The sequence below is a fragment of the Aulonocara sp. 'chitande type north' Nkhata Bay genome, linkage group LG19 (assembly GCF_057382095.1).
Source record: "Aulonocara sp. 'chitande type north' Nkhata Bay isolate Kocher_YH1m ecotype deep benthic linkage group LG19, A_spYH_male_GT1.1, whole genome shotgun sequence".
NCBI lineage: Eukaryota > Metazoa > Chordata > Actinopteri > Cichliformes > Cichlidae > Aulonocara > Aulonocara sp. 'chitande type north' Nkhata Bay.
In genome coordinates this window covers 19,122,523-19,148,024 of record NC_141362.1, presented here as the reverse complement: position 1 = coordinate 19,148,024, position 25,502 = coordinate 19,122,523, and the positions used below count along the sequence as shown (strand labels likewise).

At 39.4% G+C, this 25,502-nt stretch overlaps 1 protein-coding gene and 1 long non-coding RNA gene across 2 annotated transcripts; both read right to left on the bottom strand.

Moving 5' to 3' along the window:
• Window positions 1-595: 595 nt before the first annotated feature.
• Window positions 596-25,286, bottom strand: lgmn (legumain). The gene is made up of 14 exons (XM_086273952.1): window positions 25,147-25,286; window positions 24,733-24,901; window positions 24,432-24,529; window positions 22,114-22,195; window positions 21,911-21,993; window positions 21,720-21,795; window positions 21,202-21,264; window positions 21,003-21,069; window positions 20,301-20,419; window positions 19,698-19,787; window positions 19,292-19,495; window positions 19,013-19,183; window positions 17,485-17,552; window positions 596-1,510 (listed from the first exon to the last, which is right to left on the bottom strand). Exons 2-14 carry the CDS (start codon window positions 24,877-24,879, stop codon window positions 1,474-1,476), a joined length of 1,305 nt encoding a protein of 434 aa, XP_086130078.1. The 5' UTR covers window positions 24,880-24,901; window positions 25,147-25,286; the 3' UTR covers window positions 596-1,473.
• LOC147306823 (uncharacterized) lies at window positions 1,517-4,583 on the bottom strand. Its single transcript, XR_015126326.1, has 3 exons — window positions 4,538-4,583; window positions 3,473-3,602; window positions 1,517-2,977 (listed from the first exon to the last, which is right to left on the bottom strand). It is a non-coding gene; the product is annotated as an uncharacterized LOC147306823 (long non-coding RNA).
• Window positions 25,287-25,502: the final 216 nt, after the last annotated feature.

Genomic DNA, 25,502 nt, shown 5'->3' with positions numbered 1-25,502 from the left:
AGAATGGCCACAAGTCTACTACTAGAATGGAAAACTGAAAGTCCCACAGGCTCACCAAAACTGGACAGCAAAAGATTGGAGAAACATTGTCTTGTCTAATGAGAGCGACATTCAGATGGCAAGGTCAGAATTTGGCGTGAACATGAAAGCTGATCCATTCTGCCTTGAACTGACAGTTTAGCCTTCTGGTCGTGGTGTGAGGGAGTTTTTCTCAGCAATCTTTGGCCCTCTTAGTACCAGTTCAGCACAGTGTTTACCCATCTTGTGATAGCTGCTTCCAGCAGGGTAACATGTCATAAACCAGTTTCATCTGAAACTGGTTCCTTGAAAACAGTTTACTCAAATGGCGTCCACAGTCACTATATCTCAATCCAACAGAGAATCTTTGGGACATTTTAGAACAACAGATTTGCATTACAGGTGTGCAGCCGACATCTGCAGCAACTATGTGATTTTATCATGACAATATGGACCAAAGTCTCTGAAGTTTGCTTCCACTACCTTAATAAATCTGTGCCATGAAGAATTAAAACAGCTCTGAAGGCAAAAAAAAAAAAAAAAAAAAAAAAAAAAAAAAAAAGAGTCAAAGCCAGTATTAGCAATGCTTAGTGAGTGCATTTTTACTTTATTTAGATTTCTTTCTGCAGTGGAAAATGAGGAAATTCCTTTAAAATGTTTTTAAAGGAATTTACATAAATCAATGACACTAATAGCCCCAATGCTGTAGTATAAACAAGTTTGTTTTTAATTGATCAATCTCAAGCCCTTCACCTGATCTCTGATGACCCCACAGTCTCTGTTCTGTTTCTGTAAATATAGACCTGCTCTCGGGCTCATTGGTATCCTGTAATAAACTATCAGCTTTTAAAAATCAAGATCACAGGGAGTCCAAAATCCTGTTAAAGCTCACAGCAGTTCACAGCCAGAGGATATGGGTGCATTTATGTATCTATCACACAGTGGTGTGCAAACTTAAAGGTTTCTGATCATAGGAAATGCAGAATTATCTGGAAAAGAAATCCTTCTGAGGTTAGCTGCTGAAACAGTAAACAGCAGCTATTAGAAATATCATCCAGAAAGCATGTCACCTTGGCTCCATCGGATTTTATTCCCAGCAGTGTCACAAAAAAAGTCTCTTGAGGCTTAACATTCATTGTTTAGTGGTCTGCCCTTGGCAATACCACAAATAAAGCTTAGCAAACAATTTTATTTGCAGTCCATATTATAATTGTGTATTTTGTTCTAAAAACAAAACGGGTAGCAATAAAAAGTCTTGCACGCTCTTCACTGTGAAGTCATCATAAAAGAAAAATCAGTAAAATCAAAAACAACTTTAAAATTTATAGTGTGCTCATAAGACAATAAGGTCAGCTCCACATCCAACTGATTCCCAAGTGGTGCAAAGAGAAGCTCAGTTTTCGCAGCTTCTCAAGCGGAAGAACCAGAGGCTTTGATGGTTTCACAGAAATCCTTTTAGTGGCCACACACGGTGTCCATGGCCTGCTGGATGCTGCGGAGAGACAACAAAACAAGATTACCTTAGTATTAGATCACCAAAAAAAAAAAAAAAAAAAAAATTATAATAATAATAAATACATACATACATACATACATACATACATACATATATATATCCACAAGAAAAAAAAAAAAAAGAGTGTCTTTATCACTTTTCAGTAAGAAATATGACTGATTATCAGCTATTGATTATCTGTCAAAAATGTTATTTTTAAGGACTGATGTGAAAAATTCACTTCATATGTTCCTAGAGACCAAGATGATTTATTCAAACAGCTTTCCCCTTGACAAAAACACAGCAAAACCCACTGTTAACAGACAGGAGAGTCATAAACAAACAAACAAAAAGCCACATTTAAATGGTGCAAAGGTTTTGTACTAGTGTATAGCTACTTCTATTTACAAGAAACAAATCGACTAAAATCTGAGTTAAGATCAGCTTGAATCCACACACACACACACACACACACACACACACACACACACACACACACACACACACACACACACACACACACACATACGTGTTTTCGTGATATATCAGTACGTATGACAAAAATGTGACAAATGGGAACGTGCCTTTCCGAAGGTCCTAGAGGCATGGGGATCTCAAAAAATTTGACCCATGCTTCCAGGAACACACCCATCTGTTGAGATTTTGGCTAGGGCTAAATTTTGGTCAAACCTGAATTTAATGCTACTTGTGAGGACACTGTCAGGTTTATGTGACTTATGAGTACCATAAGGTCACACACAGATATTTCATGTTTAGGTGAATTGTGAAGCCCATGGAAACACATAATTTTCAAGTATACATGACTTATAAGGACCAGGTAACGGTAGGTTCTGCATTTTTAGCTTGGCTCCTTTTGAGATTACAATATAATAGACATGGATGCACAATAGTAATGCTCATCAGTTGGGTAACTTCTGACAGAAATATCAGACATTTATGTGTTAATAAAACAGTAAATCTGAGCTGTGTAAAGACTTTTAAAAAAAAAAAAGACATGGGTCAAATGTGGTCAGTCTACTTTTTAAGTCTTGATATTGTAATGCATTAATTCATTTTGTAGTGAATGTTCATGTGAATAAAAACGTGGAACATTATCTGCCTTTTTTATCATTTAATTGCAAAAAGCACCCAGCATAAACCACAGATTTATGAGTAAGAACAATGCAATACAGAAAACTGCAATACTGACATAACTGTGGAAGTAACAAAGTATCTCTCTTGCTTGTTTCTTTTTTTCTTGCATCTTTCTTTTAATGCTATGATCCTGTTGTGGCTGTAGTACCTTATGACAACCCAGTCTCTGCCTTTCAGAGCTGCCGGCTCTGCTTGGAGGCAGCAGTCACATTCCTTTTTACCTGGTACTTTGCAGCTTTTTATGAAGTGAAACATGCCGCTCAGCAACCTTCACTTCATCATTTGTCCACTTGCTTCTCACCGTCCCAGCTGTCATAAATGGAAACAAAAGAAAATATCTTAATGTGAATGCAAGAAAAGATAGAAAATATTCTAGTTTATAATGTGAATACAAAATGTTCTTAAACCTTGCTTTCTACTGGAGCACTTTAAAGGAGCAATAAGCACAATTCATCATACTTAGGTTGAAGGAATTAAAAATGACTATGTGAAGAACTAGAGGTGTAATTACATCTGAGTACAGCATGAAGTCACAATCCCTCTCTCTGTGTTGATCTCCAGCCATAGACTTTGGTTTGGTTCACAGGCAGTGCAAAACAGCACACCTAGCAGTGAAAAGATATTGCTTATTGCTCCTTTAAGGATGCTTGGAATGAACCATTTGAAGTGCTGTGTTCTGCTGGGAATCAAATAAGATGAAATGATTTATGATAAAAGCTCTGAATAGTGTCATGTCTGAAAACAAACTTGTTCTTTGATCACAAGTATATTAACCTAAAACATTTTGTATTTTGGTGCCTTTACCCCTTCTTGGTGAAGTGTTGCTAATGTTTTTGTTGTCCAGGGTGATTGAGGCAGAGGTGCCCTTCATGTTGTCCAGGGCAGCTGAGTAAAGCGTGTGGCTTGGAACCCCCGGAATACTTGGTCCTTGAGCCTTTGAAAAGTAACAGTGAAATATGAGAATCAATGCATGCAATAGGTCTGTTTGCTTTTTTCTCTGCATTGTAGGCAAAGTCAGCGTTGGGCAGTGTGTAATTCTACATTAAGGGGCTAAGGGGCGATCGTGGCTCAAGAGTTGTAATCAGAAGGTTGCCGGTTCGAGCCCCAGCTCCGACAGTCTCGGTCGTTGTGTCCTTGGGAAAGACACTTCACCTGTTGCCTACTGGTGGTGGTCAGAGGGCCCGGTGGCACCAGTGTCCGGCAGCCTCGCCTCTGTCAGTGCGCCCCAGGGTGGCTGTGGCTACAATGTAGCTGCCATCACCAGTGTGTGAATGTCTGTGTGAATGGGTGGATGACTGGATGTGTAAAGCGCTTTGGGGTCCTTAGGGACTAGTAAAGCGCTATATAAATATAGGATATTTACCATTTGATATGAATATTTTACATGTGAACATAATCTACTAATAATACTCATCACAGTGTGATTGTTTGAAATCGGATAGAGTGTTATTATCTTCATGACAAACATCCCTGCTGTTCAGTTTCAATGTAACACAAACTAGAGTTGTTGGTTCTACCAATTGAGAAAGGCTAAAAACAAAAAAACAAATTCATGTCCTTCACAGCTTAAAACAATCTGAGGACAATGTAACACAGAAATATCAAATTTAGTAGGAATAAAGATCAAGCTGATGCTTTAAAGGGAAAGTTAGGACTAACAAATGATATGCCAATTTCTTTCTCCTAAGATGTTCACAAACAAGTAATGCTAATGTTGAATATGGGAAACTTTCAATCAAACTGATTATTTTAATATAATCAAAGGGCACTTAATTTATGCACTAGGCCCAACTGACACATATACTTGATGCCAAATACAAAAAAATAATGTGTAACCTGTTGGAAGAATGAAGTGGGTGTGTCACTCACCAATTGGTCTGAAGGAGGTTGAGACAGGACCTCGGCACTTGGTGTCTGCAACAAAAGACAACAATATAACGTCAGAAACATTCTCTAGTATAAATCCCGACTATTTAATTAACTACAGATCATATTTGTATCAGTGAATATTATTACAGAAGGATCTGACTTCCTTATACCAGATTCTATAGAAACTTAACACTGTACGGTTCTGCTACCCAACGATATGAGGACATTGTAACACACACTAGAGTTGTTGGTCCTACCACATGAGGAAGGCAACTGAAACACACTCCTGTCCTTCACAGCTTAAAACAATATGAGGACAGTGTAACACACACACTACAATCACTGGTCCTACCATATGAGGACTTCTACTTAAACACACTCCTGTCCTTCACAGCTTAAAACAATATGAGGACATGACGACTGAACACATGTAGAGTTCACATTCCTGACCTCTAACTTCTCCTGCTGTTGTCAATAAAAGCTCTAAACCCAACACTGATGTACAGCCATCTATTTCCCCAGAAATTAAATCATGTAAACTGATCAGCGGGAGCTTATTTTGACAAAAACATGTGTAAAACGACAAAAATATCAAATTTTGTCAGAATAAAGATCAAGCTGATGCTTTAAGGGAAAGTTTGGACTAACAAATGGTATAGACAATTACTTTATCCTAATGCTAATGTTGGTTTTGGTTAACTTCGACTAAAACTGATTGTTTTAGTACAATTAAAGTGCATTTCATTTATGCACTAGGCCCAATTGACACATATACTTGATGCCAAATACAAAAAAATAATGTGTAACCTGTTGGAAGAATGAAGTGGGTGTGTCACTCACCAATTGGTCTGAAGGAGGTTGAGGCAGGACCTCGGCACCTGGTGTCTGCAACAAAAGACAACAATATAACGTCAGAAACATTCTCTAGTATAAATCCCGACTATTTAATTAACTACAGATCATATTTGTATCAGTGAATATTATTACAGAAGGATCTGACTTCCTTATACCAGATTCTATAGAAACTTAACACTGTACGGTTCTGCTACCCAACGATATGAGGACATTGTAACACACACTAGAGTTGTTGGTCCTACCACATGAGGAAGGCAACTGAAACACACTCCTGTCCTTCACAGCTTAAAACAATATGAGGACAGTGTAACACACACACTACAATCACTGGTCCTACCATATGAGGACTTCTACTTAAACACACTCCTGTCCTTCACAGCTTAAAACAATATGAGGACAGTGTAACACACACACTACAATCACTGGTCCTACCATATGAGGACTTCTACTTAAACACACTCCTGTCCTTCACAGCTTAAAACAATATGAGGACATGACGACTGAACACATGTAGAGTTCACATTCCTGACTTCTAACTTCTCCTGCTGTTGTCAATAAAAGCTCTAAACCCAACACTGATGTACAGCCATCTATTTCCCCAGAAATTAAATCATGTAAACTGATCAGCGGGAGCTTATTTTGACAAAAACATGTGTAAAACGACAAAAATATCAAATTTTGTCAGAATAAAGATCAAGCTGATGCTTTAAGGGAAAGTTTGGACTAACAAATGGTATAGACAATTACTTTATCCTAATGCTAATGTTGGTTTTGGTTAACTTCGACTAAAACTGATTGTTTTAGTACAATTAAAGTGCATTTCATTTATGCACTAGGCCCAACTGACACATATACTTGATGCCAAATACAAAAAAATAATGTGTAACCTGTTGGAAGAATGAAGTGGGTGTGTCACTCACCAATTGGTCTGAAGGAGGTTGAGGCAGGACCTCGGCACCTGGTGTCTGCAACAAAAGACAACAATATAACGTCAGAAACATTCTCTAGTATAAATCCCGACTATTTAATTAACTACAGATCATATTTGTATCAGTGAATATTATTACAGAAGGATCTGACTTCCTTATACCAGATTCTATAGAAACTTAACACTGTACGGTTCTGCTACCCAACGATATGAGGACATTGTAACACACACTAGAGTTGTTGGTCCTACCACATGAGGAAGGCAACTGAAACACACTCCTGTCCTTCACAGCTTAAAACAATATGAGGACAGTGTAACACACACACTACAATCACTGGTCCTACCATATGAGGACTTCTACTTAAACACACTCCTGTCCTTCACAGCTTAAAACAATATGAGGACATGACGACTGAACACATGTAGAGTTCACATTCCTGACCTCTAACTTCTCCTGCTGTTGTCAATAAAAGCTCTAAACCCAACACTGATGTACAGCCATCTATTTCCCCAGAAATTAAATCATGTAAACTGATCAGCGGGAGCTTATTTTGACAAAAACATGTGTAAAACGACAAAAATATCAAATTTTGTCAGAATAAAGATCAAGCTGATGCTTTAAGGGAAAGTTTGGACTAACAAATGGTATAGACAATTACTTTATCCTAATGCTAATGTTGGTTTTGGTTAACTTCGACTAAAACTGATTGTTTTAGTACAATTAAAGTGCATTTCATTTATGCACTAGGCCCAACTGACACATATACTTGATGCCAAATACAAAAAAATAATGTGTAACCTGTTGGAAGAATGAAGTGGGTGTGTCACTCACCAACTGGTCTGAAGGAGGTTGAGGCAGGACCTCGGCACTTGGTGTCTGCAACAAAAGACAACAATATAACGTCAGAAACATTCTCTAGTATAAATCCCGACTATTTAACCCTCGTTTTACCCTAGCGAAAAAAGGGACCCGCTTGGGTAACTTTGGATTTTTGATTCTCAATATATCAGTCATTTTAAAGACTAGTTGCATGAAACTTGGCCAGGATGTGTGTTTTAGGATTATTTTTGAAATTCAATGATCCCCTCTATGGTGTGGTGTATAGTAAAGAAGATTCACATATGTACTACCTCCTTTTACCCTTGTATCCGTTTGGGCCCCATTGACTCCCATTATAATCACATATTTTCGATATACTGTAATCCTGACATGCGATAATGCCTTTCTCGTGAATACCTAATGGATCTAAGCCTCAGCCTTCAAAATAAAGGAAAAATAGGTTTTGGATCAAATGAGCACAATATTAGGTACAGCACCACCATAGACATTTTCAGTGCTTTTGAATGGAGGACATGGTTATCTTACTATGCAAAATACATGACAATAAAACAGCTGACCACCATAAAATAGTCTTGATGTAGTGGAACTGATATAAGAGAGTGGTGTGAATGTGATTGAGAATATATATATATACTGTGTGTGTCGGTCACAAACAAAACGGCCCGTAGAGCCGCCTCCTTGAAGTGAACAACGGGAGCCTGCTCCGTTTTTTTCTCCTTTCTCTGAACCTCTGTCAATGTTATTTTGCTTCACTTTGCACATGAGCCTTGTTTTTGCCCTCAGCAGAGAGGGGAGGGGTGCAAAAGCAGCCACGTGTTTGCAGAGCAGAGGGGGAGGGGTGCAAAAACAGCCACGTGTTTGCAGAGCAGAGGGGGAGGGGTGCAAAAACAGCCACGTGTTTGCAGAGCAGAGGGGGAGGGGTGCAAAAGCAGCCACGTGTTTGTTGAGCAGAGGGGGGAGGGGTGCAAAAGCAGCCACGTGTTTGCAGAGCAGAGGGGGAGGGGTGCAAAAACAGCCACGTGTTTGCAGAGCAGAGGGGGAGGGGTGCAAAAACAGCCACGTGTTTGCAGAGCAGAGGGGGAGGGGTGCAAAAACAGCCACGTGTTTGTTGAGCAGAGGGGGGAGGGGTGCAAAAGCAGCCACGTGTTTGCAGAGCAGAGGGGGGGAGGGGCAGTCGTTACTCTCCCAGTGGCATCTCAACAGAGCCGGAGGGAGAGAGAGAGATCGTTTTGGATTCAAGTGCACACTTGAAGTCTGTGAGAATAGTTTGCAGCCTTGTCTTACTAGTCATTTCTGCACAGACGCCACTAAATGCACAGACTCACGCACACACAACACGAAGCGCACGGTCAATTTAGGGGAGCTTGGAAGCTGTGCTCATCGTGCAAACAGCGCGTTATTATCGTAACGGCTGCAAAAGTTAGGATATGTCCTGTCTGCAACATCCATCTTCACCTGTTGGAAGAATGAAGTGGGTGTGTCACTCACCAATTGGTCTGAAGGAGGTTGAGACAGGACCTCGGCACCTGGTGTCTGCAACAAAAGACAACAATATAACGTCAGAAACATTCTCTAGTATAAATCCCGACTATTTAATTAACTACAGATCATATTTGTATCAGTGAATATTATTACAGAAGGATCTGACTTCCTTATACCAGATTCTATAGAAACTTAACACTGTACGGTTCTGCTACCCAACGATATGAGGACAGTGTAACACACACTAGAGTTGTTGGTCCTACCACATGAGGAAGGCAACTGAAACACACTCCTGTCCTTCACAGCTTAAAACAATATGAGGACAGTGTAACACACACACTACAATCACTGGTCCTACCATATGAGGACTTCTACTTAAACACACTCCTGTCCTTCACAGCTTAAAACAATATGAGGACATGACGACTGAACACATGTAGAGTTCACATTCCTGACTTCTAACTTCTCCTGCTGTTGTCAATAAAAGCTCTAAACCCAACACTGATGTACAGCCATCTATTTCCCCAGAAATTAAATCATGTAAACTGATCAGCGGGAGCTTATTTTGACAAAAACATGTGTAAAACGACAAAAATATCAAATTTTGTCAGAATAAATATCAAGCTGATGCTTTAAGGGAAAGTTTGGACTAACAAATGGTATAGACAATTACTTTATCCTAATGCTAATGTTGGTTTTGGTTAACTTCGACTAAAACTGATTGTTTTAGTACAATTAAAGTGCATTTCATTTATGCACTAGGCCCAACTGACACATATACTTGATGCCAAATACAAAAAAATAATGTGTAACCTGTTGGAAGAATGAAGTGGGTGTGTCACTCACCAATTGGTCTGAAGGAGGTTGAGACAGGACCTCGGCACCTGGTGTCTGCAACAAAAGACAACAATATAACGTCAGAAACATTCTCTAGTATAAATCCCGACTATTTAATTAACTACAGATCATATTTGTATCAGTGAATATTATTACAGAAGGATCTGACTTCCTTATACCAGATTCTATAGAAACTTAACACTGTACGGTTCTGCTACCCAACGATATGAGGACAGTGTAACACACACTAGAGTTGTTGGTCCTACCACATGAGGAAGGCAACTGAAACACACTCCTGTCCTTCACAGCTTAAAACAATATGAGGACAGTGTAACACACACTACAATCACTGGTCCTACCATATGAGGACTTCTACTTTCCTGTTGGAGGTTGAGACACGACAGAGGGACAGCAGGGTAGTAGCTTGCACAAATGATTCTATTGACACAACAGGGAAGTGAGATTAATGAACTGAACGCAACAGACTCTTTCAAAATAAAACAGGAAACATGGCATGAAAATACAAACGTGGTAATATACAGCCCTAACATAAACTCCTTAAAACGATATTAATAACGTTAAGCCAAACTCAACTAACCCGCCATTAAACATAAGAAACTCAAAAACCTTAGAATAACATCAGAAACGCTGGGCCAGAGACCCAGACCGTGAGCAAATAACTATAATATTATTGATTTGTGCTGAATAAGAAAACATTAATATTATCATTTAAATCCCCCCAAGCATATCTTGTGTTGAAAAAAAAAGTGTGTTGCAGTTAGCTACACTGAGCTTAGACTGACTGTCTCTGCAGTTGAAGATGCAGAGCACATGCAAGGCCGCAGGTCCCTTTAACTCCGGTGGGAATTTAAAAACAGTTAAATTTAACTTCTAATATCTATTGTTAAAGATAAATCTTAAGTAATTTTTTAGCATTTATCATCATTCACCACTTTCAATTTGTTCAAATCGGTTGTGTATTGTTTTAATTCCGTTTAACTAACCTTAATTAGCTTGTTAAACATACAACTTTACCTCGCGGAGCTTTCGTCGACGCATGGATATCAAAGGTAAATACATACCTCAAGATAAATCTCTCCTGAGTGCTGAAGGTCCCGGATGTGCCGTTCACGCAGAGCTCCGGCGAGTTTGTATCTTGCCGTGACCAGCAGCTCTTTGGTTGACGCTTTCGAACAATCAGATGCATCTTTACTCACTTTTTGACCAATCAGAGACGTCGTTCTATGCTCCACTGACGAAATGCTGCATCCTCTCACCAGCCACGGTCTCTCCTCGTCCATTTAACAACAAAAACACAGCAACACGTGCTGGATTTGAGGTAGGAACACTTGAGAACTGTCACAATGTTTTGCAAACTGCTGTTACAGTTCATTTCGTTCCGTTAATTTGTTTGGTTCCTATTCTGAAGTAACACTTAATACACATGGGGTTAGCTTGCTGGTCTAGTTTAAGTTAGCATGGGCATGCTGTTCACTGATAGAGTAAGGCTAAAATTGTCCTGATATTGTCAGTGTGTTATCATAAACATGCAGCACCCCTAGACCCCCAAGTTAAAATACAGATAATAGATAAGCAATTTAAGAAAATAAGTATAATGTGTATAATAAATGATTTTACTGTCACTTTCCTGGGTCTGTTGACCCAGCGTTTTAAGTTTTAGTTTGTTTAGATGTCGATGTTTATTTATAAGTTCTTTAGGTTTGCTAAGTTCATTTGTTTATTAGATTACCCTTGTGATGTCTGTTTTATTGGGAAAGTCTTTGTCCTAAATGCAGTGAGTCTAGTTTTGTTTCCCCTTGTCCCAGCTGTTCCTCATCCCCTCATTATCTCTCTGTGTACTTGCAGTGGCTTGCAAAAGTATTCGTCCCTCTTTTCCACATTTTGTCACATTACTGCCACAAACACAAATTGTCATGGTCCTGGGTCGGTGACCCAGCGCTTTTAGTTTATTATTATGATGATGATGATGATTATTATTGTTTGAGTTCTATGTGTTATATTTGGTCTGCCTTTGAGTCTGTGTCTCTGTCTATGCTGTCACCCCGTCTGTTTGTGAATCTGTCTGTTTAGTTCTGTGTCTTGTTTGGTTCCCCGTGTCTGAGTTTCCTGTTTTATTGTGAAGGTCTCTGTCTGATGTGAGTGTGTTCAGTTTACGTTTCCCCTGTCCCGTCAGCTCTGATTCCTCCCAGCCGTGTTGCCCTCCTGTCTCTCATCCCCTGATTACTGGTGTGTGTATTTAAGCCCTGTGTGTTCTCCTGCCTGTTACTCGGTGTCCTGCTCGGCGGCTGCCGCGCATCCCTTTGTCGTATGCACCCAGGTCTGTTATTTTAGTTCTTCCCAGTTTAGGTGTCTTCAGTTATTTGTCATGCCCCACTGCTTGTTTGCCACTACACCTTGTAAATAAACTTCACTAGCATTTTCATCCACTGCTTGCATCTTGGGTCCTCCTTCCTCCACACCACACGGCTCGCCTTCCCAGCCGTGACACAAATCAATTTTAATGGAATCCAATTGCAGCAAAAGGTGGTTCTACAAAGTATTGACTCAGGGGGCTGAATAATTGCGCACACCCCACTTTTCAGTTATTTATTTGTAAAAAATGTTTGGAATCATGTATGATTTTCTTTCACGTTCCTTTGTGTCAGCATTTTGGGTCCACTCCTCAAATTCATACATATGTCTAACCGTTTTTCCCCACTCGGCGACACACCCGTCGGGGGTCAAACTCTGGTAATTGGCAATTCTGTTCTCAGACATGTGAAGCTAGAGACACCGGAAACCATAGTCAATTGTCTTCCAGGGGCCAGAGCAGGCGACATTGAAGGAAATTTAAAACTGCTGGCTAAGGGTAAACGTAAATTCAGTAAAATCATAATTCACGTCGGCAGTAATGACACCCGGTTACGCCAATCGGAGGTCACTAAAATCAATATTGAATCGGTGTGTAACTTTGCCAAAACAATGTGGGACTCTGTAGTTTTCTCTGGTCCCCTCCCCAATCAGACCAAGAGTGACATGTTTAGCCGCATGTTCTCCTTAAATTGCTGGCTGTCTGAGTGGTGTCCCAGAAACGATGTGGGCTTCATAGATAATTGGCAAACCTTCTGGAGGAAACCTGGTCTTATAAGGAGAGACGGCAGCTCTCATTTCTAGAAATATGGACAAATTAATTAAACCCCCATAATATGACTATCCAGAGTTGGGACCAGGAAGCAGAGTTGCAGTCTTACACGCCTCTCTGCAGCTTCTCTCCTCCTGCTACCCCCCCAAAAACCCATCTCCATAGAGACTGTGTCAGCTTCCAAAAAGACAAAAAACAAACTAAAAACCAGCAACAAACAACTTAAACATAAACAATTACAAAGAAAGAACAATACAGTATCCACATCCTAACTAAAGAGTAAAACAGTGAAATGTGGATTATTAAATATTAGGTCTCTCTCCTCCAAGTCTCTGTTAGTACATGACTTAATAATTGATCAACAAATCGATTTACTCTGCCTTACAGAAACCTGGTTTTAGCAGGATGATTATGTTAGTTTAAATGAATCAACACCCCCGAGTCATTCTAACTACCAGAAACCTCGAAGCACAGGCCGAGGGGGTGGTGTGGCAGCAATTGTTCACACCAGCCTATTAATTAATGAAAGACCAAGACAGACTTTTAATTCATTTGAAAGCCTGATGCTTAGCATTGTCCACCCCAGCTGAAAAATTTTAGAAACCAGTCTTATTTGTTATCATCTAATTGTCCACCTGGGCCTTACACAGAGTTTCTCAGACTTTTTATCTGATTTAGTGCTCAGCTCAGATAAAATAATTATTGTGGGTGATTTTAACATCCATGTAGATGCTAAGAATGACAGCCTCAACATGGCATTTAATCTGTTATTAGACTCAATTGGCTTCTCTCAACATGTAAAAGAACCCACCCACCACTTTAATCACACTCTAGATCTTGTTTTTAACATATGGCATAGAAACTGAACATTTAACAGTGTTTCCTGAAAACCCTCTCCTGTCTGATCATTTCCTGATAACATTTACATTTACAATAATTGATTACACAGCAGTGGAGAGTAGACTTTATCACAGATGTCTTTCTGAAAGCGCTGTAACTATGTTTAAGAATGTAATCCACCCACTGTTATCATCTTCAATGACCTGTACCAACACAGAGCAGAGCAGCTATCTGAACGCTACCCCAACAGAGGTCAATTATCTTGTTAATAATAATTTTACCTCCTCACTACATATGACTCTGGATACTGTAGCTCCTGTGAAAACTAAGGTCTCAGATCAGAAGTACCTGACTCTGTGGTATAATTCTCAAACACGTAGCCTAAAGCAGATGACTCGTAAGCTGGAGAGGAAATGGCGTGTCACAAATTTAGAGGATCATCATAATTGGAGAAATATTTTGCTGATTTATAAGAAAGCCCCCCGCAAAGCCAGAACATCTTACTATTTGTCACTGATTGAAGACAATAAGAACAACCCCAGGTTTCTCTTCAGCACTGTAGCCAGGCTGACAAACAGTCAGAGCTCTTTTGAGCCAACCATCGTTAATTAGTAATGACTTCATGAACTTCTTCACAAATAAAATTCTTATCATTAGAGAAAAAAATTACCAATAATCATCCCACAGATGTAACATTATCTACAGCTACTTTTAGTACCGTTGATGTTAAGTTAGACTCTTTTTCTCCAATTGATCTTTCTGAGTTAACTTCTATAATTACTTCCTCCAATCCTCCGTGTCTTTTAGACCCCATTCCTACAAAACTGCTCAAAGAAGTCCTGCCATTAATTAATGCTTCAATCTTAAATATGATCAACCTATCTCTAATAATCGGCTATGTACCACAGGCCTTCAAGCTGGCTGTAGTTAAACCTTTACTCAAAAAGCCATCTCTAGACCCAGCAGTCTTAGCTAATTATAGGCCAATCTCCAACCTTCCTTTCATATCAAAAATCCTTGAAAGAGTAGTTGTCAAACAGCTAACAGATCATCTGCAGAGGAATGGCTTATTTGAAGAGTTTCAGTCAGGTTTCAGAGTTCATCACAGCACAGAAACCGCTTTAGCGAAGGTTACAAATGATCTTCTTATGGCCTCTGACAGTGGACTCATCTCTGTGCTTGTCCTGCTAGGCCTTAGTGCAGCGTTCGATACTGTTGACCATAATATCCTATTAGAGCGATTAGAGCATGCTGTAGATATTACAGGTACTGCACTCCAGTGGTTTGTATCATATCTGTCTAATAGACTACAATTTGTTCATGTAAATGGAGAGTCCTCTTCACCCACTAAGGTCAATTATGGAGTTCCACAGGGTTCAGTGCTAGGACCAATTCTGTTTACATTATACATGCTTCCCCTAGGCAGTATCATTAGAAGACATAGCATACATTTTCACTGCTATGCAGATGACACCCAGCTCTATCTGTCCATGAAGCCAGATAACACACACCAATTAGTTAAAGTGCAGGAATGTCTTAAAGACATAAAGACCTGGATGGCCGCTAACTTTCTGCTTCTTAATTCAGATCAAACTGAGGTTATTGTACTCGGCCCTGAAAATCTTAGAAATATGGTATCTAACCAGATTCTTACTCTGGATGGCATTACCTTGGCCTCCAGTTATACTGTGAGGAACCTTGGAGTCATTTTTGACCAAGACATGTCCTTCAATGCACATATTAAACAAATATGTAAGACTGCTTTCTTTCATTTGTGCAACATCTCTAAAGTTAGAAATATCCTGTCTCTTAGTGACGCTGAAAAACTAGTTCATGCATTTGTTACTTCCAGGCTGGACTACTGTAATTCATTATTATCAGAATGTCCTAAAAACTCCCTGAAAAGCCTTCAGCTAATCCAAAATGCTGCAGCAAGAGTACTGACAGGGACTAGAAAGAGAGCAGATTTCTCCTGTTTTGGCTTCCCTTCATTGGCTTCCTGTTAAATCCAGAATTAAATTCAAAATTCTACTCCTCACATACAAGGTCTTAAATAATCAGGCCCCATCTTATCTTAATGACCTTGTAGTACCATATCACCCTATTAGAGCACTTCGCTCTCACACTGCAGGCTTACTTGTTGTTCCTAGAGTATTTAAAAGTAGAATGGGAGGCAGAGCCTTCAGTTTTCAGGCCCCTTTTCTGTGGAACCAGCTTCCAGTTTGGATTCGGGAGACAGACACTATCTCTACTTTCAAGATTAGGCTTAAAACGTTCCTTTTAGCTGAAGCATATAGTTAGGGCTGGACCAGGTGACCCTGAATCCTCCCTTAGTTATGCTGCAATAGACGTAGGCAGCCGGGGATTCCCATGATGCATTGAGTTTTTCCTTTCCAGTCACCTTTCTCACTCAGTATGTGTTAATAGACCTCTCTGCATTGAATCATATCTGTTATTAACCTCTGTCTCTCTTCCACAGCATGTCTTTCATCCTGTTTTCCTTCTCTCACCCCAACCAGTCGCAACAGATGGCCGCCCCTCCCTGAGCCTGGTTCTGCCAGAGGTTTCTTCCTGTTAAAAGGGAGTTTTTCCTTCCCACTGTCGCCAAAGCGCTTGCTCATAGGTGGTCATATGATTGTTGGGTTTTTCTCTGTATCTATGAAGCGCCTTGAGGCGACTTTTTTTGTGATTTGGTGCTATATAAATAAAATTGAATTTAAATTGAATTGTACTTCTGTGACATTTACAGTTGCTTAGTTAATTAAGTGACTTAATTACTCACTTTTATTTACTAATTGAATTACTAAATGAAGCTGGAATTGTGCATTCTGCAGTTTTTAATAGTGTGTTATTAGTTTTTAAAGAAACAATATGCATTTTATACTATATTGTAAAAAGTATAAGGTAAGTTGAATTTAAAATATAATTAATAAAGTGTTGACTTTTTTCATCAATTCTTGTAGATACACAGAGTCGAGACTGAGCCTGATGATCATACTGAATCAGATGACAGCGGCAGGAATCTCCAAGTTCAACTGCAGATTGCAGATGCAATTATATTAATGTAGATTAATATAAACTCTTCAAGGGTCAAAATCTGCACACACATCATTCTGCATAGTGAAGGTCAGACAATTTGTGCATTGATCTTGAGAAGTAAGACTCATTAATTAATAGTAATATAATTAGACAAATGTTGAAACTTTATATTTCGATACATTTTGTCAACAACAAAAGAAACCAAGCTGTGCAGGTACTGATAACTGAATCTAAAGACCTTCATTTTTGTCAAGATTTGCCTGATTTAACTGTTGTTACCCTTGCTTATAGCTCACCTTAATATGTATAAAAATGTGAAAAGTTTTTGATGTGTGTTAGAATGATTGTTTAATTGGCAAGGTTTGAACGAACAATTTTCAGAAGCCTCAAAATTCATCTGTTACTATTCCACGAATGATTGAAATAAAGTTCACCTCCATTTCAACATTGAATACGACTTTGGACATAAGAACTAAAAGGTGCTGTCCACGCATGTGTCCGCTAAGCCCCAGAAGGGTATAACCTGGGTCAAATGTGTTATTGTGTCTGACACACCTACAATATGAGGACTCGCAGAGTGACGTCACTGAAAGTGTGTTTAAAGTGTGTTAAGTTCCAAAACTGGCCAGTAGGCGGCGAAACTGAAAGTGAGCAAAAACGCTAAACACACTTAAACACACTTTTTCATAAAATTGTGATGTTTCAGGACTTTCGAGATTTTTGGTTTGGGAGCATGTTGGGAGCCTCTAGAACACTTTAGAAGGCTCAGAAAAATGAGGACCTCAAAAATGTCCTCATTTTTCTGAGCGTCCTCATTTTGTGAGTGTGTTATCATAAAATTGTCCTAAGATGTCATGAAAACAAGTACACACACACACACACACCCCTAATCAGATGACTGACACTGAATTACAGAGAAAAAAAACCCCAAAGACAACAGAAACTCAGGTAACTCGTTACATTAAATGAGAAGTGGTCTATACCTCTCTGCAGGATATCCTCCCTCACAAAGGTTCACCAGCGCATACAGATGTCTGAGTGCGTATTCGTACTGCAAAGAAATCAAATCGTCACACGTCAGAAACGTCACCACAAGCTGTGTTTTACACGAATCTTCAAATGTTCACCAGCTTCCTCTTTTTTTCTTTTTTTATCTGATGCCCTTAAACGTCAGAAACTGTCCAGAGAAAACAAAAGAAGATTTTCAGAATAAAAGCACACAGCTGCATGAAAGCACCTGGGAAAATACTGAGTTTAAATCATGTGATTAAGGGCTTTCCCAGTCACTGAGATTCAAGCTTATTCTCAGAGTGTCTGGATTAGAGTCAGCTGAATGCAAAAGAGCAGATGAATGCGAGTACGATACCTGCTGATGAATAGCATGTGAAACTGGTCTGGCACTTCCCCTTTACAAGGAGAACCAGAGTCCAGGCATGAGAACGAAATTCTACTATAAGCTTGAAATGTGGCCACAATGGTGACTCATTTATTAATGGCTTTATATGAATCACAGACACTCTGTAAACTGCAATGGGATGTCCCGGGTCTGTTAAAAAGGAGCTGAAAGACTCATAGTGTGTGGCTCTACGTCAGAAACATCAGAAACTGTCCAGAGAAAACAAAAGAAGATTTTCAGAATAAAAGCACACAGCTGCATGAAAGCACCTGGGGAAAATACTGAGTTTAAATCATGTGATTAAGGGCTTTCCCAGTCACTGAGATGACAATTAGTGTTACGGAAGTTACTGATTGTAACTTTGTATTCTGGTGACGTCTTTCCCTTATAATAAGCGCCTTGAGGCAAATGCTGTTGGGATTTGGCAATACATAAATTAAACTGAATTGAATTGAAGTATTTCTGATCATTCACTGCCAGATGGTGTGACAACCACGATGAACAGAGAAACAACATTTACTGCTCAATTCTGTTTTAAAAATCCAACTAATACTGATTTTTTTTTTTTTTTTTTTTTTTACACGTAATTAACATATTTCTCAGTATTATTCAGCAAGTCAATCCAATATCTTAGTCATGTGATTTTCTTTCATCATTTATTACTTTATTGAGTGATATTACTTTTAATTTACCTTATTATTTATATATTTTTTCCTCCATTTTCCTTTATCCTGAACCTAAATAATCAAAGATCACAGTGGGCAATATGCTTACTGTGTGATGCTTTTAATATGGCTTTCATAGAACTGTGAGTGGGAGTTCAAGCTTATTCTCAGAGTGTCTGGATTAGAGTCAGCTGAATGCAAAAGAGCTGATGAATGCGAGTACGATACCTGCTGATGAATAGCATGTGAAACTGGTCTGGCACTTCCCCTTTACAAGGAGAACCAGAGTCCAGGCATGAGAGCGAAATTCTACTGTAAGCTTGAAATGTGGCCACAATGGTGACTCATTTATTAATGGCTTTATATGAATCACAGACACTCTGTAAACTGCAATGGGATGTCTCGGGTCTGTTAAAAAGGAGCTGAAAGACTCATAGTGTGTGGCTCTACCTCAGGTTTGCTCCAGTTGAAGCAGTTGTGTTTGAAGTGCTTCACTGCCGCCTTGTAGCACTGATGCTGGGAGAGGTCAGCTCTGCTGTTTACCATGTCATTGGCTTTGAACGTATTGCCGACGACTCTCTCGACCACTTTGCGCATAGTGTCGGCCATAATGTCCCTGAGCTACACAGACAAAGGTTCACACACTCTTTAATGGTAAATTGTCATCAAATGGATTTTCAGTGTACTGGCACACTGCCACAAACATTAGAAAGCTTTGTCAGTCTTTACCTTGAGGTGGGCACTGATCTCCATGAGCAAGCCCCGTGCCACACTGATGTCATTGGAGGCCATCATCTTCCTCTTCAGGATGGCCAGAGGAACGTCAGGGCTCGGGGTCAGATCCAGGTTTGTAATTGGTGGCAGGTTCATCGGAGCTGGACTGTCTGCTTTGTGATTACCCTGAAACTGTATAACTTTCATGTGGGCCAAAGTCTGTAGAGAAAGATGTACAAGCGTTAAAATAGAAGGAGGAAACAAACTTTGTTTTTTTTTCACTCACATACATGAACACATTCTGCAAGTCATTCCAACTTTAAACGAAACACTACTTCCCCCTCAAATTTCTTTAGTCTAGAACTGACAAGTGCTCATTGAAGCATTTCGTTCACAGTTTGCACAGCCTTCTTGCTCTAACCTTGTTTCCGTACTGCTGGACGTGGCTCGTGTCTGTGTGGTTCTTCACAATCTTAAACTGCTGTAGCAATGTTTCTTTTCTCAGATCCTCCTGGATGCACAAAGACAGAAAAAAAAAAAAAGTGAATGTGATAAAATGCTTCCAAAATAACAGTCACATGAAGAGTCAGTGAATTCGTTCCGTAAAATAATGTGTGGCAGTTTGACTGTCTCATGGTCAGGTTTCTGTTCTACTGTTACACACTTATGCAAAGTACTCGGGGCTGGTTAAAGACAAAAGTTCTGCTGCTACGTTTGGAGACGTTTATCACTTCCTTTTCCTGCCAATCTTAGACGTTAACCGTTTCTTCCTTTTTCATTCTCTCAGTGGATTCATGTTTCTGGATTAAATCTACATCTACACCATAATCCGATGTGCACCTCTCCCTGCAGCCTGAAGTCTAAACATTATAAGATGTGTTAAAGCCACCACACAAGATACTCTGAAGTTCAGAGTCACAATATAACAGACAACAATTACATTTTTCTTTTTAAAATATTTTTCAAAAATGAATAAATATTAGAAGCTGTGATTTGGACACAAATGAGGAAGATAATCACACACCACATCAGAGTCCTCCATCCAATTCACGCTGTACCAGTCACCCAGGTAGGTGTCCCGTTTCTCATCATAGTAGCAGGCATAAGAGGACTCCTCAGCGTTGGCTGCTGTGGTGGCATACACTGAAGAATACACAGAGATTCTCATGTTAGGAGACTTTAGTTTTACACTAGGCAGATCTAAAGGTCGCTCGCTAATCTGTTCAACAGCCTCAGAAAAATTTGAAGGTTGTAACTGAAGATCTAAACACAAATTTCAGTAACTGCTTTACACTTGGACACATCAAAAACAGACATTAATTGAAAACAATCAAAGAAGAATCTTGATCAATGTCATGTGCAGGTCCGGTTCTGTTTATCACTTGATGTCCGACACAGTAACTGTGCTTAAAGATGACCACAAGCTGGGCAGCTGACCTCAGCATTTAATGGATTCTTACAAAAGACTAAAAGTCAAAAGCAGAAGTCCTCAAACCACGGACCTGACATCTGTCTAGTCAACATAACACGTAGCGTAACGCAGGGCTGATTTAAAAAAAAAAAAAAAAAAAAAATTAAAACATGAAAAATAAAAATCACATGATCCTAGTCTGATCCCATCAAAAGCATAGACCAGCATCAGTTTCGCTCTCATCACTTGATGCTGGTTCATCATTTTTTTTTTTTTTTTACAGGAAAGTAATTCTGCTGATAAAGTTCAACTCACCATCAACGTCAGTAGGCAGGTGGTTCATCATTGACCCCGACTCACATGCTTCAATGTAGAACACCATCTATGTGTGTGTGTGTGGACCAAACACAAATGTTATGACCTTACACATCAGCACAGCTACATCAACACTTTATCAACTGAATTTTAGACTGCGGGACGTGCCCACACTTGTACGGTACATATCAAACATCACCTTTTTGTATTTCTTGTTGTCGTGCATGTATGTAATGGCTGCTTGAAGGTCTTCAACATGGAGCTGCAGACAGAGAGGTGACAAATTTGCATTAACCACAATTATACACTAGTGTTTCTTAGAGCACCGTGATGGCATGCACTGCAAACATAAAAACTGATTTATCAGCAAATTAGGAGATATGTAAGGTCCCAAAACACGGTTAGTTTACTTGGTGAGGATGTCTTCCTGGTTTGACAAGTTAAACACTAACAATGCTGATTGCAATGATAATGTTAATGTTCAAATTGTGTTAACCATTTGTGTTTGACCTCAATGCGGCGACTGCTATCTTTTCATAATATTCCATCTAATAATTAGATATTTCACCAAATTGCAAAAAACAAAAAAAACAAAAAAAAACCCAACCCAGACATATCAAAGTGATTGTGAAGCAATAAGGCTCTTTGTGAATCTGGTGTAACCTGTCTGTGGTTGTTGCAGTGCCAGGAAGTTAAAAAAAACAAAAAGGTACTCACCTCATCGGCGGGAAATGCCAGAATACCAGGTGCTCCGTGATCGGTGAAGTAAACAAACACATGATCATTGGGTCCACTGCCAGGAAAATGAGAACAAAGTTAACAGGGACAAAAAAAAAAAAGTATATAAACCAGATTTATTGTTGTTTGGCCACGCGCTCGTTACTTCCTGTCTTTTTTTAACCACTTACCTCTTCAGCACTTTTCCAGAGCCACCTTTGACTTTTGAGGCATCACCCTTCAACACTGCCAGGAAGTTTTCTGGGGTAACATCCTGCAATAACAGACACATCAACCCACAAAGTTTGCTTTCAGCAGAGAAGCCTCTTCAAACAATCGTCTGGAAAATATTGAAATCAGTTGATCTTTTATAGAAATGCACTGAAGCACTCACTTCCCCGATGTAGTCTTTAGGAACTCCCTTGTACACATCACTGCCATTTGGTCTATTGATCAGTATCCCAGGGGTAGGATTCCTGGAAGAAAAACATGATTCAGACACACAGAAGGAAGTGCAAATAGCTGATAAAACACTTTGTGAGATAAAAGGGAAACAGATGGATAACAATGATTCACTCATCTGGTGACAGAGCCACAAAACAATATGACACCACAGGTGTTAAAATAAATCAATGAATAACATTTATAGTGAAATGTTATGGTATACATATCTGCGCACAGATACGTACAGTTTGTCTTTCTTTTTTACAATTCTGTAGCTAGATATTTATTAACCAGATGCTCAGTCTGTGATTACAATGGCAGTGATACAAGCGCGTGACACGGATATTAAAATTTTTTATTTTTATTTTTTTTTAAATCCCATATTGCATAATGTCTCTCAAACTCTCAAAAAACAAAGCAGACTGACATTCATGGAACATTTTAAGGTGTGGGAACAGTTAACAATAACAGCATTACTCAGCGTGCATCGTGCCTGTCAACTTGAATAAACATGTCTACACATGGGTTATGATCCAAAATAACCAAAAAAATAAGGAACATATGTCTCCCATTTTATCAGAAAGTTCTATCAAAAACTTTACTAAATGTCTGAAATGAACCTGAAAGAATGACTCGATTGACTGCCCGGTAAACTTCAAGCAAAACACAGTGAAAAGTCTTTGTTGTAAACAGCTGCTAATATATTAAAGTATCTCTAATTAAAGTAACAGCTAACTGAAATTTAAGTAGCACAGGCCAACTCTATCAAATCACTGCTAAAGCTGGGTTTTACATCGCGTCCCACTATGTAACTGCCATTGTGATTCCCGCAACCAACACATCTCCTTACATTACCCCTCCTCTGCCAGTAACATAACTCCGAGACTATTTCTATGGAAGCACCTTCCTCGTGACTCCTCTCAGCACGACTCATTCACTCAACATGTTTTTCTGAGCGATGCAGGGCCCTGCAACACAGTGACAGGAGGAATGCCAATGCAGCTTTTTGATCTGATTGGGAAATTCCTGTGAAAACCCTGAAACCCACCACTATCTCCAAAGATGATGCCAGCAGACTGTTAGTTTTCCATGAGATAGACTAAAGATGTTCCATCAGAATCAAAAAAGACAAAGACAAAAAAGTAATGACTGACAATACAACTATTTTTATTTTTTGAAAAAGTAGATCCAAGAGTAATTTAATCTTCTGAGCATTTTTAAACATCAAGAATTCATTCATTAAAAAACAAATCCTGTTGTTCAGTGTCTACAATGGTTGCTCTGATTTGTTTGTTTATGTCAGTCAGTCACCAAAGCTGAAGGCCATTTAAGGTAATTTAGCAAACAACTGGATTGTCAGCAGTTACTTTTTGTCTTTGTCTTTGTCTTTTGTGATCCTGATGAAACAGTGTTAGTCAGTCTTTACAGGGAGGAGATTCACAGTTTGACACCATAGAGAGCTGGGGAAAGTCTCCAGCTTTAGGTTCCTAGGAGTCACCATCACAGAGTGCCTTTCCTAAGCCAGACTCCTCCAAAAACCTGCTTAACAACTTCTATAGATGCATCCTCACAATCTCCGGCTCATCTTTAGCCTACTCACTGTGCAAAGAGTGAAGGGGAAATCCACAAAGACTCTGAAGGTGCTTCAAAGCTATCCTCACACAGAGACTTGAAGATTATTTCAGGCTTCTTGCTGAACATAGCTGTCAAATGACTTTATAACCCTACTGTGATATATTCTCCTGCTCAATTCCACATGTTTATGCTCCTCAGGAATATATGGATACATTTATACGTTATATATTTAGTAACTCATGTAAAGTGCATTATCCTATTTTTTCAAATCCACCCTAAGATATATACATTACACATATTTATATACAAGTAGTTTATAATATCTCATATTCAGTGCTAACGTACAATATTCTTGTGTATACGTGTATTTGTATGTATATATACACAAACACAGCAGATACACGTGTCAGTATATTTATCTGTTATGTAAATGTAATGCATCATGTGAGATAGTAAAGCTAGACTTTTGTTATGGATGCATAATGACAGCAGAGACTCTTGAATTTGAGTCAGATGTAACAGGGCCTACAAACAGCCTTTTCTGGCTTAAGATTGAGTTTTTGTGTGCTATATCTTACTAATAGTTAATAGCCTACTAAGGTCAACAGCTACTAAAATTAGGATGAGTTTGTGTCAAACATTTTAAGGAAAGAAGAAGTATGAACAAGCAGAGAAACAAAAGTGCCAACTCACTGTTCATTTTCAGCCAAATCATCGTACATCATGACCACAATCTGCTCGTCGGGGATGCCATTCCTGTGGACAATCTGGTAGGCATGGCAAGCATCGGCCTGAGCGAGCAGGAGAGCAAAAGATTCGGAGGTCAGTTCCACATTATCACAGTATGCAGCCTTTTAAGCAGCGGGAGGAGCACTTGGAAAACATGCATTAGGGAGGGGAAGTTAGCTTATCAGAGCTTAAAGCGGTGCTTATCAAAAACCATGAGAGAAAACTATCGAGTCATGCACAGCTCGCACGGTGGTCGCAGTTTCACCTGGTGCCTGTAGTTGTACCAGCCGTTGGAGCCAGCCACAATAAGCACCCAGTGTTTTCCGCCACTGTTTTCCTCTTCCTGGGTGGGAAACCCAATAACGAGTCCGGCTGTCAGACCAAGCAGGGCGAATAGGACGGACCGACACATCTCCTCGCTTTCTGTGGGATTCCTGGATGGATGACAGTAGGGAAAAATATTCAGATCCTCTTCTAGATTTCAGCTATGTTTACCGAGGTGGCAACAAACACGTAAACGTCTCACCTGATAATTCTGGGAAGCTAACTAGCCATCAGTAGCACAACAAGCTTCGCAAAACATGGACTTTTAAAAAAACACTCGGAGTGAGTTAAAGCTATTAAGACACACCGCTCAGTCCTAGAAGTTTTAAAGGAAGACAAAAACATATTTTATTACCTTTTCTTTGCGTTGTTAGACGAGGAAGGGGGCAACAACCGACTACACTCAAATCCTCAGCGGCACTCCAGTTATATTTAATGTCGGGGGGCAAAACAGTTGGCATCGTCTTCTACGGGAGCCAATCAGAGTGCTCTGGGGCGGGGCTAATCATGTGAGTAAGGTAACAGCTCTCCGTCATGTGACACTATTATGTTATAAGGCTATAACACAAGTATAAATGCATTTATGTTTTGGATGTAATTTCAAAACACCATAATCTCCTTGGACATCGGTTTTTGTTATTATTTTTTATTATATTTTAATTTGGTTTTGAGGTAATTTTGTGTTTCCTTTTGAATGATCACCTCTACTTC

Excerpts from the sequence above, each read along its gene's own strand:
- lgmn (XM_086273952.1), bottom strand. The coding sequence starts at position 24,879 with ATGTGTCGGTCCGTCCTATTCGCCCTGCTTGGTCTGACAGCCGGACTC. Across the intron at positions 22,196-24,431 it reads GATTTGGCTGAAAATGAACA|GAATCCTACCCCTGGGATAC; the intron begins GTGAGTTGGCAC and ends TTTTTCTTCCAG. Across the intron at positions 21,994-22,113 it reads CTAAAGACTACATCGGGGAA|GATGTTACCCCAGAAAACTT; the intron begins GTGAGTGCTTCA and ends CTGTTATTGCAG.